At 43.5% G+C, this 15,359-nt stretch overlaps 1 protein-coding gene across 5 annotated transcripts in view; it reads right to left on the bottom strand.

The window, feature by feature from the left end:
- The window catches only part of CYLD (CYLD lysine 63 deubiquitinase), a 152,440-nt gene that overhangs the window by 76,208 nt on the left and 60,873 nt on the right, over nt 1-15,359 (bottom strand). For all 5 annotated transcript variants that reach the window (XM_077458414.1, XM_077458411.1, XM_077458420.1 and 2 more), the window contains one exon: nt 11,215-11,331. In XM_077458414.1, the coding sequence (XP_077314540.1) occupies nt 11,215-11,331 (117 nt within the window). The remainder of the gene's footprint in view (nt 1-11,214; nt 11,332-15,359) is intronic.

Raw genomic sequence — 15,359 nt, 5'->3', positions numbered from 1 at the left:
TTGATATCTGCTGGAGATATAATTTGGAGAAGGGTACTTACAATCACACTTGGTGGGAATGCAATGAGATCCACCCATTTTGGGCTCAAATCTTTCAAATTTACACTGAGATATATGACAAACTGCTCATAAACTCCCCTTCCATTGTCCTCCTTTCCATACTACCTGGTACTATTAAATCCCAAAAGCACAACCTTCTTTAGTGCAGGTCGGCAGCTAATTCCAAGACATTGGAACCACCTCCCCCCCATCCCTCATAGAATGAGTGGGTGAGATAAACAATATTATGCTTATGAAGGAGTTGCAAGACAAATCTCTAGATAAATACAAAAAATGTTCCTTGATCTGGAGCACCTGGAGGCATTACTCTACTTCTGACAAATTGAAGCACAGACTCTCAACGACGACATCCTTATACCCTAGACTAGCAATCCTCCCCTCTGAATGAGGCTTGCTGTCTCTTCATCTCTTCCCCTCCCTCACTTTATCTAGCCCCCCCCTTTTCTATCATTTCCCCCTCTGTCATCTTGGTCTGCATTTGGCTGTATATAGCCATACTATGAAATCAATTGTATTCTAGCTCCTCTATATAAGCACTGATATCATCCAAGGGATCTGAAAGTACACCAATATTATTGTACTGATAATACCCGATGTTCAGTTTAGATACATTGATTTCCTCGGTCTCTGATCACAGTAGGTTCCAAAAGGGGCGCCCAAACCGACAGAAATTACACTTGTACAAATGTTAGTACGGTTTTTGGAACTTTACCTCAAATGATCCATTCCCAGATTACCTATATAAAAGACATAGAATGCACTATATTTTTTGTACAACACGAATTTACCAGACCAGGACGCCATTTGTTGGGCACCTGGTCCTGTTCTTGTTTATTCTGTTTGAACTTGTGTTGAAAACAATAAAAACTTATTGAAACTAAAACAGCTGCAACATGTAGCTCATAACCGTCACATAGAATCTATGCTTTTGTCTCTCAATGTGAGCAAAGCATTTGACACTTTGTCATGGTCTTACCTTTTGAATGTACTCGGCCACTGTGGTTTCGGAACCTCATTCCTGAGATGCACTTACATGATACCCCTTAGGCAAAGATTAAATACTATGGGTTTGAGTCATCTCTCTTCCCTATTAAAAGGGGTACCCATCAGGGCTGCCCACTCTCACCCCTTTTGTTTATTTTGGCTTTGGAACGTCTGGCTGAGGTGGTCTGCTCCCATCCAGACATAAAAGGCATTGATATGGCAGGTTCCCCATAAAAGATATCCCTATTTGCAGATAATATCTTGTTGTCCTTGACTTCCCCTAAATATTGCTAGCCAATTTACTATCCCTTCTGGATACTTTTGTGTCCCTTTCGGGACTCCATGTCAACTATTAAATCTAAGGCAATGTCAGTTCATCTTTCCCCCTCTGAGTTGGCAACCTTGAAAGAAGCTTTCCCATGCCACTTGCTTACTTCTTCGCCCTATTTGGGAATCTGCCTTACCCCAAAGTATGACGGTCTGTACCAGGCCAATTTTCCACCTTTACTCAGGAGACTGACCGATTTGCTGTCCTCCTGGACTCATTTCCCACTGTCCAGGTTTGGCAGGATAGCTGCCTGCATGTCTTATCTCCAAAAACGACGTTATTTCTTTTGAGTATTGCCCATTACAGTCCCCCCCCTTCACATTTTACGCATACATCAACGTAGACTATTGAAGTCTGTCTGGGGATCCTCCCAGCCCCGGATCAATAAGTGGGTTTTGTAGGCCTGCAATATCACTGGTGGTTTTTCAGTTCCTAAATTACAGGTCTATTATACAGCAGCGAATATTGCCCCACTAGCCCACCTTCTTGAAACATATCAACTGCCACTTTGGTCCACTATTGATATTCTGGATTCTCACCCTATACCCATCTCTTCCCAGCCTTGACTTCCCCCTATTAATCGTCCAACCATGTTAGGACCGTGTCTTGCCTACTCCCTCCGACTGTGGGACTCAGTCAAATACTCTGTGGGCTTGATTTCACCCCCATCTCTCTCTACTCCATCTTATCCATTGCCCATTATTCCCCCCCAGGGTGAAAAAACCCAGCACAATTCTCCCGGTGGGTCGCCAACGGGCTTCTCAACATTCACTTTACCCCCACTAGGATACTAACATTTGATGCCCTATGATCTTCTCATGATATTTTCTTCAACAGTTCATAAAATCTCAATCTACTCCGTATACTTTGACCACCTTTGACAGCCTTTGCAGAGACCGTCCACACTCCACGGGACTTATCTCACGAATCTATTCATCAATAATCTCCTCTAAAAAGCCTCCACTGAGACCTTATCTCCAATGGGAAAGCAGCTGCATCCAGAGGATTGGCAAATCATGATTGCACTTTCGAAATTCTCACTTTTTTTTATCATATTGACCGATATCCTCTCAGACAACCATAGTAATTTTTTTTAGGTCTGGCAACCGTGGCTCACATATATCCAACCTAATAATACACTTTAATTTAGCGCTCTTCTGTTGCAGGCCCAGTGGACTCTTCCCCTCTCTCCTTCCCTTTCTTTTCTCCATTTCCTTATTCTCGCCATTAGGCTGACGGCTTTTGCCCTGGTAAAGATGGTTGTAATGATAATTTTTTATTTTTTTTTGCATTACGTTTACTCCTAAAAATATGTTTCTATGACAAATGCTTTAAGTTTAGTCATGCCTATTCCTATGTTGGGACACTCTTGCTCCCATGTTCTCTGCAATGCGGTTTGGATCTCCTGGATTCTTCAAACGGTGTAATTTGATTTTCCCTGTTTAGGGACACCACGTATGGGACTAGAGCAGTTTTATTTTTCTCTTGTATTTAGTTTCATTTAGCTTAACATGTATTGTAAGCTTCCATATTAACCACTTTCAGACCGGACCATTTTGCTGGTAAATGACCAGAGGTCTTTTTACAATTTGGCACTGCGCTGCTTTAACTGGTAATTGCGCGGTCATGCAATGTTGTACCCAAACAAAATTTGCGTCCTTTTCTTCCCACAAATAGAGCTTTCTTTTGATGGTATTTGATTGCCTCTGCGATTTTTATTTTTTGCGATATAAATGGAAAAAACCGCAAATTTTGAAAAAAAATGATATTTTCTACTTTTTGTTATTAGAAAAATCCAATAAATTCAATTTTAGTCATACATTTAGGCCAAAATGTATTCAGCCACATGTCTTTGGTAAAAAAAAAGTCAATAACTGTATATTTATTGGTTTGCGCAAAAGTTGTCACATCTACAAACTAAGGTACGTTTTCTGGAATTTACGCAGCTTTTAGTTTACGACTGCCTATCTCAGTTCTTGAGGTGCTAAAATGGCAGGGCAGTACAAAACCCCCCCAAATGACCCCATTTTGGAAAGTAGACCCCCTAAGGAAATTGATAAGTGGCATGTTGAGCCCATCGAATATTTTATTTTTTTGCCTCAATCGATTGAATAATGACAAAAAAATATTTTTTTTTTTTTTTTTACACAAAGTTGTCACTAAATGATATATTGCTCACACATGCTATGGGCATATGTGAAATGACACCCCAAAATAAATTCTGCTGCTTCTCCTGAGTACGGGGATACCACACGTGTGGGATTTTTTGGGAGCCTAGCCGCGTACGGGGCCCCGAAAGCCAAGAACCGCCTTCAGGTTTTCTAAGGGCGTAAATATTTGACTTCACTCCTCACTACCTATTACAGTTTTGAAGGCCATAAAATGCCAAGATGGCACAAAACCCCCACAAATGACCCCATTTTAGAAAGTAGACACCCCAAGCTATTTGCTGAGAGGCATTTTGAGTCTATGGAATATTTTATATTTTGCCACAAGTTGCGGGAAAATTACAAACTTTAATTTTTTTTTATTTTTTTTTTCACAAAGTTGTCACTAAATGATATATTGCTCACACATGCTATGGGCATATGTGAAATGACACCCCAAAATAAATTCTGCTGCTTCTCCTGAGTACGGGGATACCACATATGTGGGACTTTTTGGGAGCCTAGCCACGTACGGGGCCCCGAAAACCAAGCACCGCCTTCAGGCTTTCTAAGGGCGTTACAGTTTTGAAGGCCATAAAATGCCAAGATGGCACAAACCCCCCCCAAATGACCCCATTTTGGAAAGTAGACACCCCTAAATTTAGGGGTACACTAGTGAGACTAGGTAATAAATGGCGGGTGCCCTGAAACTTTAAAAAAAATAACTAACCAACCAGCGTCACCTGTAACAGTTATATGGTGATCACTGGTGAAAGGGTTAACTAGGGGGCAATCAGGGGGCTTTATGCGGTAGTATATGGGGGTCCCTGGCGCTATAAAAAGCTGCGGCGAACCTAAATACCTACCTGCCTAACTAGCGTCACCTGTGACACTAATACAGTGATCAGAAAAACGATCGCTTATTAGGCTGGGTTCACACTGGAGCGATGTGGGAACGCCACGAATGCGTGGCGGGTTCCCGCATCACATGCCTCCCGGCGGCAGTTCACACTGCCCTATGCGAACTGCTGGGAGTGTCAGTGAAATGTTAATGACACCCCCAGATCAGTTCGCATATCGCAGTGCGATCTGCAAACTCGGATCGCATGGTGTGAACACCCATGCGATCCGATTCTGCTGCGGACCAAAAAAAGGGTCCCGTACGAGTTTGCGGCGGGTGCGGCGGGTGCGACACGAATTCAGCCATACTATCTGTATGGCTGAACTCGAATCGCACAGAGATCGGATGTGATTTGCACTGCAGTGCGGTGCGAATCACATCCGTTCTCATAAACCGCTGCAATGTGAACCCAGCCTTAGTGACACTGGCGACGAGGGGTGATCACGGGGTTAAACCTTTATTGGGGGGGTTAGGGGGGTACCTTAGAACTAAAGGGGGCTAACCCTAACTGCCCTAACAGTTATTACAGTCACAAATGACACCCGCCGGGTGATCAGGGGGTTAAACCTTTATTAGGTAATAAATGGCGGGTGCCCTGAAACTATAAAAAAATAACTAACCAACCAGCGTCACCTGTAACAGTTATATGGTGATCACTGGTGAAAGGGTTAACTAGGGGGCAATCAGGGGGCTTTATGCGGTAGTATATGGGGGTCCCTGGCGCTATAAAAAGTTGCGGCGAACCTAAATACCTACCTGCCTAACTAGCGTCACCTGTGACACTAATACAGCGATCAGAAAAATGATCGCTTATTAGGCTGGGTTCACACTGGAGCGATGCGGGAACGCCACGAATCCGCGGCGGGTTCCCGCATCGCATGCCTCCCGGCGGCAGTTCACACTGCCCTATGCGAACTGCTGGGAGTGTCAGTGAAATGTTAATGACACCCCCAGATCAGTTCGCATATCGCAGTGCGATCTGCAAACTCGGATCGCATGGTGTGAACACCCATGCGATCCGATTCTGCTGCGGACCAAAAAAAGGGTCCCGTGCGAGTTTGCGGCGGGTGCGACACGAATTCAGCCATACTATCTGTATGGCTGAACTCGAATCGCACAGAGATCGGATGTGATTTGCACTGCAGTGCGGTGCAAATCACATCCGTTCTCAAACCGCTGCAATGTGAACCCAGCCTTAGTGACACTGGCGACGGGGGGTGATCACGGGGTTAAACCTTTATTGGGGGGGTTAGGGGGGTACCTTAGAACTAAAGGGGGCTAACCCTAACTGCCCTAAGGCCGCGTACACACGCGCGGACTGTTGGCCCAACCTTGTCCGCTGAACAGTGTTTGGGCGGACAGTCCGCTCGTGTGTGGGCTTTCAGCGGACAGTTTCAGCGGACAGTTGGACGGACAAGGTTTTACGGAAATTCCGAAAAACTGTCCGCTGAAACCTTGTTTCAACGAACAGTCCGCCCGTGTGTAGGCTTGTTCGTCAAACTAAGTTCCGCGCATGCTCAGAAAGGATTTTCAAGCCGAAAGTTATAATGCAGTGTATAGGACGTCGTATTTTGCGTCCCGTCGTACGTGCCGTTCACGTCATCGCGCACGGTTTCAGCAAACTGTTCGTTCGTCGTGTGTGGCCATGTCCGTCCATGCTAAGTTTGAGCGGACTGTTCGCTCAAACTGTTGGACGGACAAAGTTGGGCCAACAGTCCGCGCGTGTGTACGCGGCCTAACAGTTATTACAGTCACAAATGACACCAATGCAAAAAAAAAAAAAAAAAAAAAGCAATTGGTGTCACTGTGACTGGGGGGGCAGGGGTAATTGGGGGGGTGATCGGGGGGTAAAGGAGGGGTGTGAGTGTGCCTGGCATGTTCTACTGTATGTGTGGTGTGTTGGTGCAACTCACCGAACCTCTCTCCTCGGTGCCGGAACGAAAAATACCGACACAATAAGTAACCAACCAGCGTCACCTGTAACAGTTATATGGTGATCACTGGTGAAAGGGTTAACTAGGGGGCAATCAGGGGGCTTTATGCGGTAGTATATGGGGGTCCCTGGCGCTATAAAAAGTTGCGGCGAACCTAAATACCTACCTGCCTAACTAGCGTCACCTGTGACACTAATACAGCGATCAGAAAAATGATCGCTTATTAGGCTGGGTTCACACTGGAGCGATGCGGGAACGCCACGAATCCGCGGCGGGTTCCCGCATCGCATGCCTCCCGGCGGCAGTTCACACTGCCCTATGCGAACTGCTGGGAGTGTCAGTGAAATGTTAATGACACCCCCAGATCAGTTCGCATATCGCAGTGCGATCTGCAAACTCGGATCGCATGGTGTGAACACCCATGCGATCCGATTCTGCTGCGGACCAAAAAAAGGGTCCCGTGCGAGTTTGCGGCGGGTGCGACACGAATTCAGCCATACTATCTGTATGGCTGAACTCGAATCGCACAGAGATCGGATGTGATTTGCACTGCAGTGCGGTGCAAATCACATCCGTTCTCAAACCGCTGCAATGTGAACCCAGCCTTAGTGACACTGGCGACGGGGGGTGATCACGGGGTTAAACCTTTATTGGGGGGGTTAGGGGGGTACCTTAGAACTAAAGGGGGCTAACCCTAACTGCCCTAACAGTTATTACAGTCACAAATGACACCAATGCAAAAAAAAAAAAATAAAAAAAAAAAATAAAAAGCAATTGGCGTCACTGTGACTGGGGGGGCAGGGGTAATTGGGGGGGTGATCGGGGGGTAAAGGAGGGGTGTGAGTGTGCCTGGCATGTTCTACTGTATGTGTGGTGTGTTGGTGCAACTCACCGAACCTCTCTCCTCGGTGCCGGAACGAAAAATACCGACACAGAGGAGAGAATACATCACTTCCTCTCCTGTGTTTACATTACAGGAGAGGAAGTGATGTCACGGAGGATTTCCATTCTACGAGAGCGATCGCGAGGGGGTGGCCATGAATGAATGGCCGCCCCCTCATCCCGGATCGCTCTCGAAGGAATGCCGACCGCCGCAGGCACCGGGGGGGGGGGGGGGCCCGATCGGGCCCCCCACCCGCGGGCAGGCAGGGACTTATATATACGCCCATATGCCTGCCCGTGCCATTCTGCCGACGTATATCGTCGTGCGGCGGTCGGCAAGTGGTTAAATAAAACTTTTTGTAAAGGAAAAACCTCCAGTGTGATTTTCGCATTGGAACGCGCCTTTCCCGCATCACATTATTTTGGTGTGAATTGGCCCTGAGGCAGAAAGAGAGGCAAACGAAGCGAAGATGGTTATTTCTACTAACATCCAAACATCTAACTAGGGGATATTTGTACCTGATGTATGAGGAAATGAGAACCTATCCCGATAAATTGCATAAGTTTACCAGAATGTCAATGTCCCCCTTTGGCAGCCTACTAACTATTGTTAGATGACGTCTGCAAAGAATGAATACCAACATGTGGATGAATGTGAACAAACATGAGAGTTACCAAAAATATTTCAGGATAAAAAGGGGGAAAAAATATTTTTCTGTTGGTAAACACTAAGTGCGTTTAGCTGCAGATGGGAACAAAAAGTCAACCCTGGATGCAGCACTTTCCTTCTTTTCCTAAACGCAGCTAAACTGTATGCAACTAAACCTTGCTGATTATTATGTATGAATAACATGATTACTTTGTATTGTGTGAGTCTAACTGTTTTTAGAAAAATCCTCTTAAAGCAGCTAAAGCTAAAGGAAAAATATGGGCTCATCAGAGCGTTTCTTCTCCTTTCACTGTCCTGTCTATAGAGTGGGGAGGAGACCTGTAAGTGAAACTGCAACAGAGAAGGATCAGGTCCCCTCCCTGCCCACTGTGTGGCACAGCTGTGTAGAGTTTGGGACTGGATGAACTTTTTTTGGCTCCTTTAAAGCTCTCATGAAGGTATTTCATCTCTGTATTTAGCGGTTTGCTTAGACTGGGTCTTTAATTAAAATGGTAGCTGTACAGAGAAACAAGATTACCCAAAGCTACTGCACATCCAAAGAGAACTGAGGATGGCATCTACTTGTAAATTGGTACATAAATCTTATGGTTTCTACATACAAGCATCAGAAAGGTACACATTTATTCTGTTTAAGGCCTCATGCACATGTTTTTACTGCTGCTGCATTTAGGGGCATCAGGTGTTTTTCCCGCTTCCAAAAACCCCTCTATGTTAGCTTACAGTGGGGATCGAAAGTTTGGACACCCCAGGTAAAAATGTGTATTAATGTACATAACAAAGCCAAGGAAAGATGGAAAAATCTCCAAATGTCATCAAATTACCGATTAGACATTCTTATAATATGTCAAAAAAAGTTCGATTTTATTTCCATCATTTACACTTTCAAAATTACAGAAAACAAAAAAATGGTGTCTGCAAAAGTTTGGGCGCCCTGCAGAGTTAATATCTTGTACTGCCCCCTTTGGCAAGTATCACAGCTTGTAAACGCTTTTTGTAGCCAGCCAAGAGTCTTTCAATTCTTAATTGAGGTATCTTTTCCCATTCTTCCATTCTTTCTGGGCTGTCTGTCACGCACTGCTCTTTTAAGGTCTATCCATAGATTTTCAATAACGTTGAGGTCAGAAGATTGTGAAGGCCATGGCAAAACCTTCAGTTTACGCCTCTTGATGTAATCCCCCATGGATTTTGAGGTGTGTTTAGGATCATTATCCATTTGTAGAAGCCATCCTCCCCTTAACTTCAGCTTTTTCACAGATGGCATCAAGTTACCATCCAAACTTTGCTGAAATTTTATTGAATCCATTTTTCCTTCTCCTCATGAAATGTTCCCTGTGCCACTGGCTGCAATACAACCCCAAAGCATGATTGATTCACCCCCATGCTTAACAGTTGGGCAGAGGTTCTTTTCATTAAATGCTGTGCCCTTTCTTCTCCAAACGTACCTTTGCTCATTCCAGCCAAAAAGTTCTATTTTAACCTCATCGGTCCACAGAACTTGTTTTCAAAATGCCTCAGGCTTGTCTATATGTTCATTTGCAAAGTTCAAATGCTGATTTTTGTGGTGAGGACGTAGAAGAGGTTTTCTTCTGATGACTCTTCCATGAAGACCATATTTGCACAAGTATCTCTTTATAGTGGAATAGTGTACCACAACTCCAGTGTCTGTCAGATCTTTCTGGAGGGATCGTGCAGTCAAACGTGGGGTTTGAATTGCTTTTCTCACAATCCTGCGTGCAGTTCTGTCTGATATTTTTCTTGGTCTTCCAGATCTTGCTTTAACTTCCACTGTTCTTGATGACTGCCATTTCTTAATTACATTCTGAACAGAGGATATTGACATCTGAAAACGCTTTACTATCTTCTTATAGCCTTCTCCAGCTTTGTGAGTGTCAACTATTTTCAGTTTCAGTTTTCTAAACAACTGCTTAGAAGAACCCATGGTGCTGATTGTTGGGGCAAGGTCAGATGAGTCTGGCCATTTAAAACCTTTGAGATTGACATCACCTGGTCTTCCCAGACGATGATTGAGAACAATCCATGACACTGGCAGGTCTCAGCGTTGCAAAGGGGGCAGTGCATGCTATAAATTCTGCAGGGTGCCCAAACTTTTGCAGATGCCATTTTTTTGTTTTCTGTAATTTTGAAAGTGTAAATGATGGAACTAAAATCGAACTTTTTTCACAACTTATAAGAAAGTCTAATCTGTAATTTGATGCCATTTGGAGATTTTTCCATCTTTTCTTGGCTTCGTTATGCACATTAATACACATTTTTACCTGGGGTGCCCAAACTTTCGTTCCCCACTGAATGTGTCCATGCACACGGAATTTTAGCAGCCTTTGGTGGCAGGAGAGTTTAGAAACATGAAAAAAAAAAAAAAAACACTGCTAGTGCATCCAGGAGCAGCAGTGTTTTCGCAGAAAAAAAGACTGAAGCTTGTAAGCGCATCTAAACGAGTATTAACGCTAGGCGTGTTTAGCTCTTAAGCGTTAATTAATTTCAATGTCCAGAATAATTATTAATGTGCAAGCGCTTGATGCCTGTAAATGTGCCTAAACGCTTGTAAAATCGTTAGACACTTTTATAAGCTTTAGGCATTTTTTCTGCAAAAAACACTGCTGCCAGGAGGAAAATCTTTTCAAAACGTCCTGCATGCATGAGGCCTTATACTGCATGCCACAACAGCCTGAAATCAGATTAATACACAGTATAACTTATACAAATTTGGCCCATCATTATTTTGCCAACGTGTATGTACATAATCTCTAAAAAATGCATGAATGTGCACTTACTCATTTAATAAAAGTAGAGTTAGGCCCCTTTCACACTAACGTCCCGTTCAGGCCCGCCTGTCAGTTTTTCAGGCGGACCTGAACGGGTGCTCCATAGAGCTCTATGGAGCGTCGGATGTCAGCGGTGACATGTCCGCTGACATCCGACCCGCTCCGATCCGAAAAAGTGTGACGGAGGAAAAAGCTATTTTTCCATCCGTCTGCGGATCGGATCGGATGACGACGGGCACTGCGGTCCGTCGTCATCCGATCTCCCATAGGGGAGAGCGGCGCTGTGACAGGTCCGTCCCTGCACAGTGTGCGGAGACAGACCTGTCATCTCCCTGCTCAGCGGGGATCGGCGGAGTGATCCCCGCTGAGCAAACGGACATCCACGGGGCGGATCAGAACTGATCCGCCCCGTGTGAAAGGACCCTTAGAGAGCTCAACTATATGACATTTTTAAGGGACCTCATCAAACATGGTCCTTTAAAACCCCGTGAGTACATCCCAGAAGAAGTATAGTAAGCAATGTACCTTCTTCCATATACCAATTAGATTTGCTCTTCGGTTGGTGTGGAGTTTCAATCGAGCTACCATTTAAAGTGTAAAAAAATTCTGAACGGTTCCTGCTTCCTGATTCAGAGGTAGATCCTGAAACAGAAAAGATTAAAAGGTATGTCCCAGGGAATCAGCTTTGAACGTGCAAAATATTATTATGAGCCACTTCCTGAAAGACAGCATTTGTCTATTCCACTACATACTTCCCTCAGTACAGGTTTTCTTTTAAAGCTAGGCAGTCAGCCACTTCTAATCTACACTACTGAAAATGTCAGCTGTTTGCTTGTCATGCTGGCTTAGTGGCTTCAAAAATTCCCAAATCACTGACCAGTAACAACTGAGTTTTGTTTTCACAATTAGGTGGTTACATGTTTTCTGGCTCAGTGACTATAGCTGGCCATATGCTGCTTAAATTTTCAGCCGATTCCTACTGTTTTCGGCTTCACTCATGGTTAGTGTTTGGCTGAAGCCATTTATTATCAATCAACTGTGTTTACTCTTTTTAAATCATAATGACCACAGAAACTACCCAAATTACCCTGATCAAAAGTTTACATACCCTGGTGATTTTGGCCTGATAACATGCACACAATTTGACACAAAGGGGTTTGAATGGCTGTTGAAGGTGACCATCCTCACCTGTGATGTTTGCTTGTAATTAGTGTGTGTGTATAAAAGGTCAATGAGTTTCTCGACTCCTGACAGACCCTTGCATCCTTCATCCAGTGCTGCACTGACGTTTCTGGATTCTGAGCCATGTGGAAAGCAAAAGAATTGTCAAACGATCACTGAGAAAAAGTAGTTGAACTGTATAAAACAGGAAAGGGATATAAAAAGATATCCAAGGAATTGAGAATGCCAATCAGTAGTGTTCAAATTCTAATCAAGAAGTGGAAAATTAGGGGTTCTGTTGAAACCAAACCACGGTCAGGTAGACCAACTACAATTTCATCCACAACTGCCAGGAAAATAGTTCGGGATGCAAAGAAAATCCCACAAATAACTTCAGGTGAAATACAGGACTCTCTGAAACATGTGGTGTGGCTTTTTTAAGATGCACAATATGGAGGCACTTCATAGAAGAAAGGTGGGCTGCATGGTTGAGTCACCAGAAGAAAGTCATTACTACACAAATGCCACAAAATATCACACTTATAATTCATCAAACAGCACAGAAACAAGCCTCAAATGTTCTGGCATAAAATTATTTGAGTGATGAGACCAAAACTGAGCTTTTTGGCCACAACCATAAACACTTCATTTGGAGATAAGGCATATGATGAAAGGTACACCATTCCTACTGTGAAACACGGAGGTGGATGGCTGATGTTTTGAGGATGTGTGAGATACAAAGGCACAGGAAATTTGGTCAAAATTGATGGCAAGGTGAATGCAGTATGTTATCAAAAAATACTAGAGGAACATTTGTATTCATCAGCCAGGAAGCTGCGCATGGGACATACTTGGACATTCCAACATGACAATGATCCAAAACACAAGGTCAAGGCGACCTGTCATTGGCTACATCAGAATAAAGAGAAGGTTCTGCCGTGGCCATCTCAGTCTCCTGACCTCAATATCATTGAGCCACTCTGGGGAGATCTCAAAAGTGCAGTTCGTGCAAGACAGACCAAGAATTTACAGGAAATTGAGGCTTTTTGCCAAGAGGAATGGGCAGCTTTACCATCTGAGAAGATAAAGAGCCTCACCCACAAATACCACAAAAGACATCAAGCTGTCATCGATTTTAAAGGGGGCAATATACAGTATTAACTGGCGTATGTAAACTTTTGATCACAGTCATTTTGCTAATTTATGCTGTCATTATGATTTAAAAGGAGTAAACACAGTTGATTAATAATAAATGGCTTCAGCCAAACACTAACCATGAGTGAAAGAAAGTTGTTTTTGTGTTATTTATATTCTCTGAAAAATGGCCAAGAAATCATAAATTCAACCAGGGTATGTAAATTTATGAGCACAACTGTATATCCTTTAGAATGTGCACATCTCATCCTGTTCAGCACTCCACATTGGCAAAGGAAGGAAGGAATGTGCAGAGCTCTGCTGTGAGAAGGCAAGCTATCTGCTAATCTATTTATAGCAACCTCCCAGGACACAAATTCCAGGCTGCTTTTATCTAATGTGTCAGAGAACTTGTCAGAGGTTATCAGGCTGATAACACAGCTATGTAGCAGGATGAAAGCCTTGGAACTCAGTGCTTTGGAGAGAGATAAGAAAACAAGACTACAGATATATGCGTCCATCTGAAATTTCATGAATCAGGTTTACATCCAATTTAACTTGCGTTTTGGATGGCATGGTGAACTTTGTTCACAGGCAGTGATTTTTGGAAGTATTTCTAAGCCAATGCAATGATGTTCATTACAGAATTATGCCTGTTTTTAAAACAGTGCTGTGTGAGGCTGGGTTCACAGCTATATGAACTGGATGTGATTTTCACTGCATCCAATTTGCATAACAGGAGAATGTGACCAGCTCTCTATGGAGCCGGTTCACATATCTCCGGGCAGATGCGGAGCGCACTGCACAGAAACGCTGTGTGTCTTTAGCTCCGTTACAGGGCTGAATTCAGGCAACGATTCAGCCCTGATTCCCCCCTGAACCGGAGAATGGGGATGCACAGCATTCCTTTGCGACCCACAGCCAGTTTCAGTGTGAACCGAGCCTGAGGGCCTGAAGATCATGGGCATCCAATATTGCATTTTGGCCTTGTCCCTAGCGCACAGAGATTTCTCCAGATCCTTGTAATCCTTTGATAATATTGTGCCCCTGGCCTCTAAATGCACCTGCATGTTAGCCTATGTGTTCATGCACACATAAGCACTTACAGGCGTTTAAAGCCAGATTCGTTTAGAGGCAGAAAAAAAAAAACACAGCCAGTGTGTCCAGGAGTCGCACAGTTTTGGCAGGAAGAACGCTCGTCATGCCTAAATGTTTGTAAACACGTTTAAACGCGCCTAAGCATTAATTCATTTCAATTGCCAGAATAAATTATTATTCTAGCCAATGAAATTAATGAGCACCCAAGCGATTGACGTGCCTAAACAGGTTACACAAATTTAGAAGCATCAAGCATTTATTTCTGCCAAAACTCTTCTGCCAGAAGGAGTCTAGAAGAGTTTGCAAAACATCCAGTGTGCCAAAGGCCTTATTCTGAAATTGTCCAGCAATTTTTAGATGCAGCTTTTCACAGATTGGTGAACCTCGGTCCATCTTTATTTCTGAGACACTCTGGGGTTGATTTACTAAAGGCAAATAGACTGTGCACTTTGCAAAGTGCGTTTGCACCCTGCAAGTGCAGTTGCTTCAGAGCTTGGTAAATGAGGTAAAGGTTCAGTTTGCAAAGAATACCCAATCACGTGCAAGGAAAATTTAATAAACTGCATTTTTGCTTGCACATGATTGGATGATGGAAGTCAGCAGGACACCCTCTCATTTACTAAGCTCTGGAGCAACTGCACTTGCATAGTGCAATTGCACAGTCTATTTACCCTCTGACTCTCTAAGACACTGCTTTTATACCCAATCATGTTACTAATCTGTTGCTGATTAACCTAATTAGTTGCAAAATGTTCTTTAACTTTGCTTTAACTTTGCTTTGCTCAAAACCTTTTTGAGATGTGTTGCTGCCATCAATTTAAAAATGATCCTATTTTTTTCCATATAATATGTTTTCTATTTTCTATTGTGAATAAAATATGGGTTTGTGAGATTTGCAAATCATGGCATTCTGTTTTCTATAGATTTTTCATAGCATCCCAACTTTTTTGGAATATAAAACATACATTAATTTACAGAACAAAGGGAGAAGGTGCTTGGGGTGTCTACTAGATGCTCAGTCTGCAGACTTGATTTAGGGCTTGTTAAAACTATATGCTGTGGCTGGTGTTTTCCTGCATGGGATCAGACTGTTCACCCTGAAAAGGAGCCCCTGGATAAGCATTTTTCAGCAACGGACCAGAGCTCACTTAAGACTCTGTATGCTGTACATTTCTAAGCATCTGCGGTTCATAGAAATGAATGCAAGGTCATTTTGACATTTCAATGAAGTTACAAGAAAAAAAAAAAAAAGGATATACCGGTAGTGCAATACACTT

Source organism: Lithobates pipiens, unplaced genomic scaffold, assembly GCF_037356315.1.
Source record: "Lithobates pipiens isolate NorthernLeopardFrog02 unplaced genomic scaffold, aLitPip1_a1.2 Scaffold_10, whole genome shotgun sequence".
NCBI lineage: Eukaryota > Metazoa > Chordata > Amphibia > Anura > Ranidae > Lithobates > Lithobates pipiens.
The sequence above is the reverse complement of the archived record's forward strand: the minus strand, read 5'-3'. Positions and strand labels throughout refer to the sequence as shown.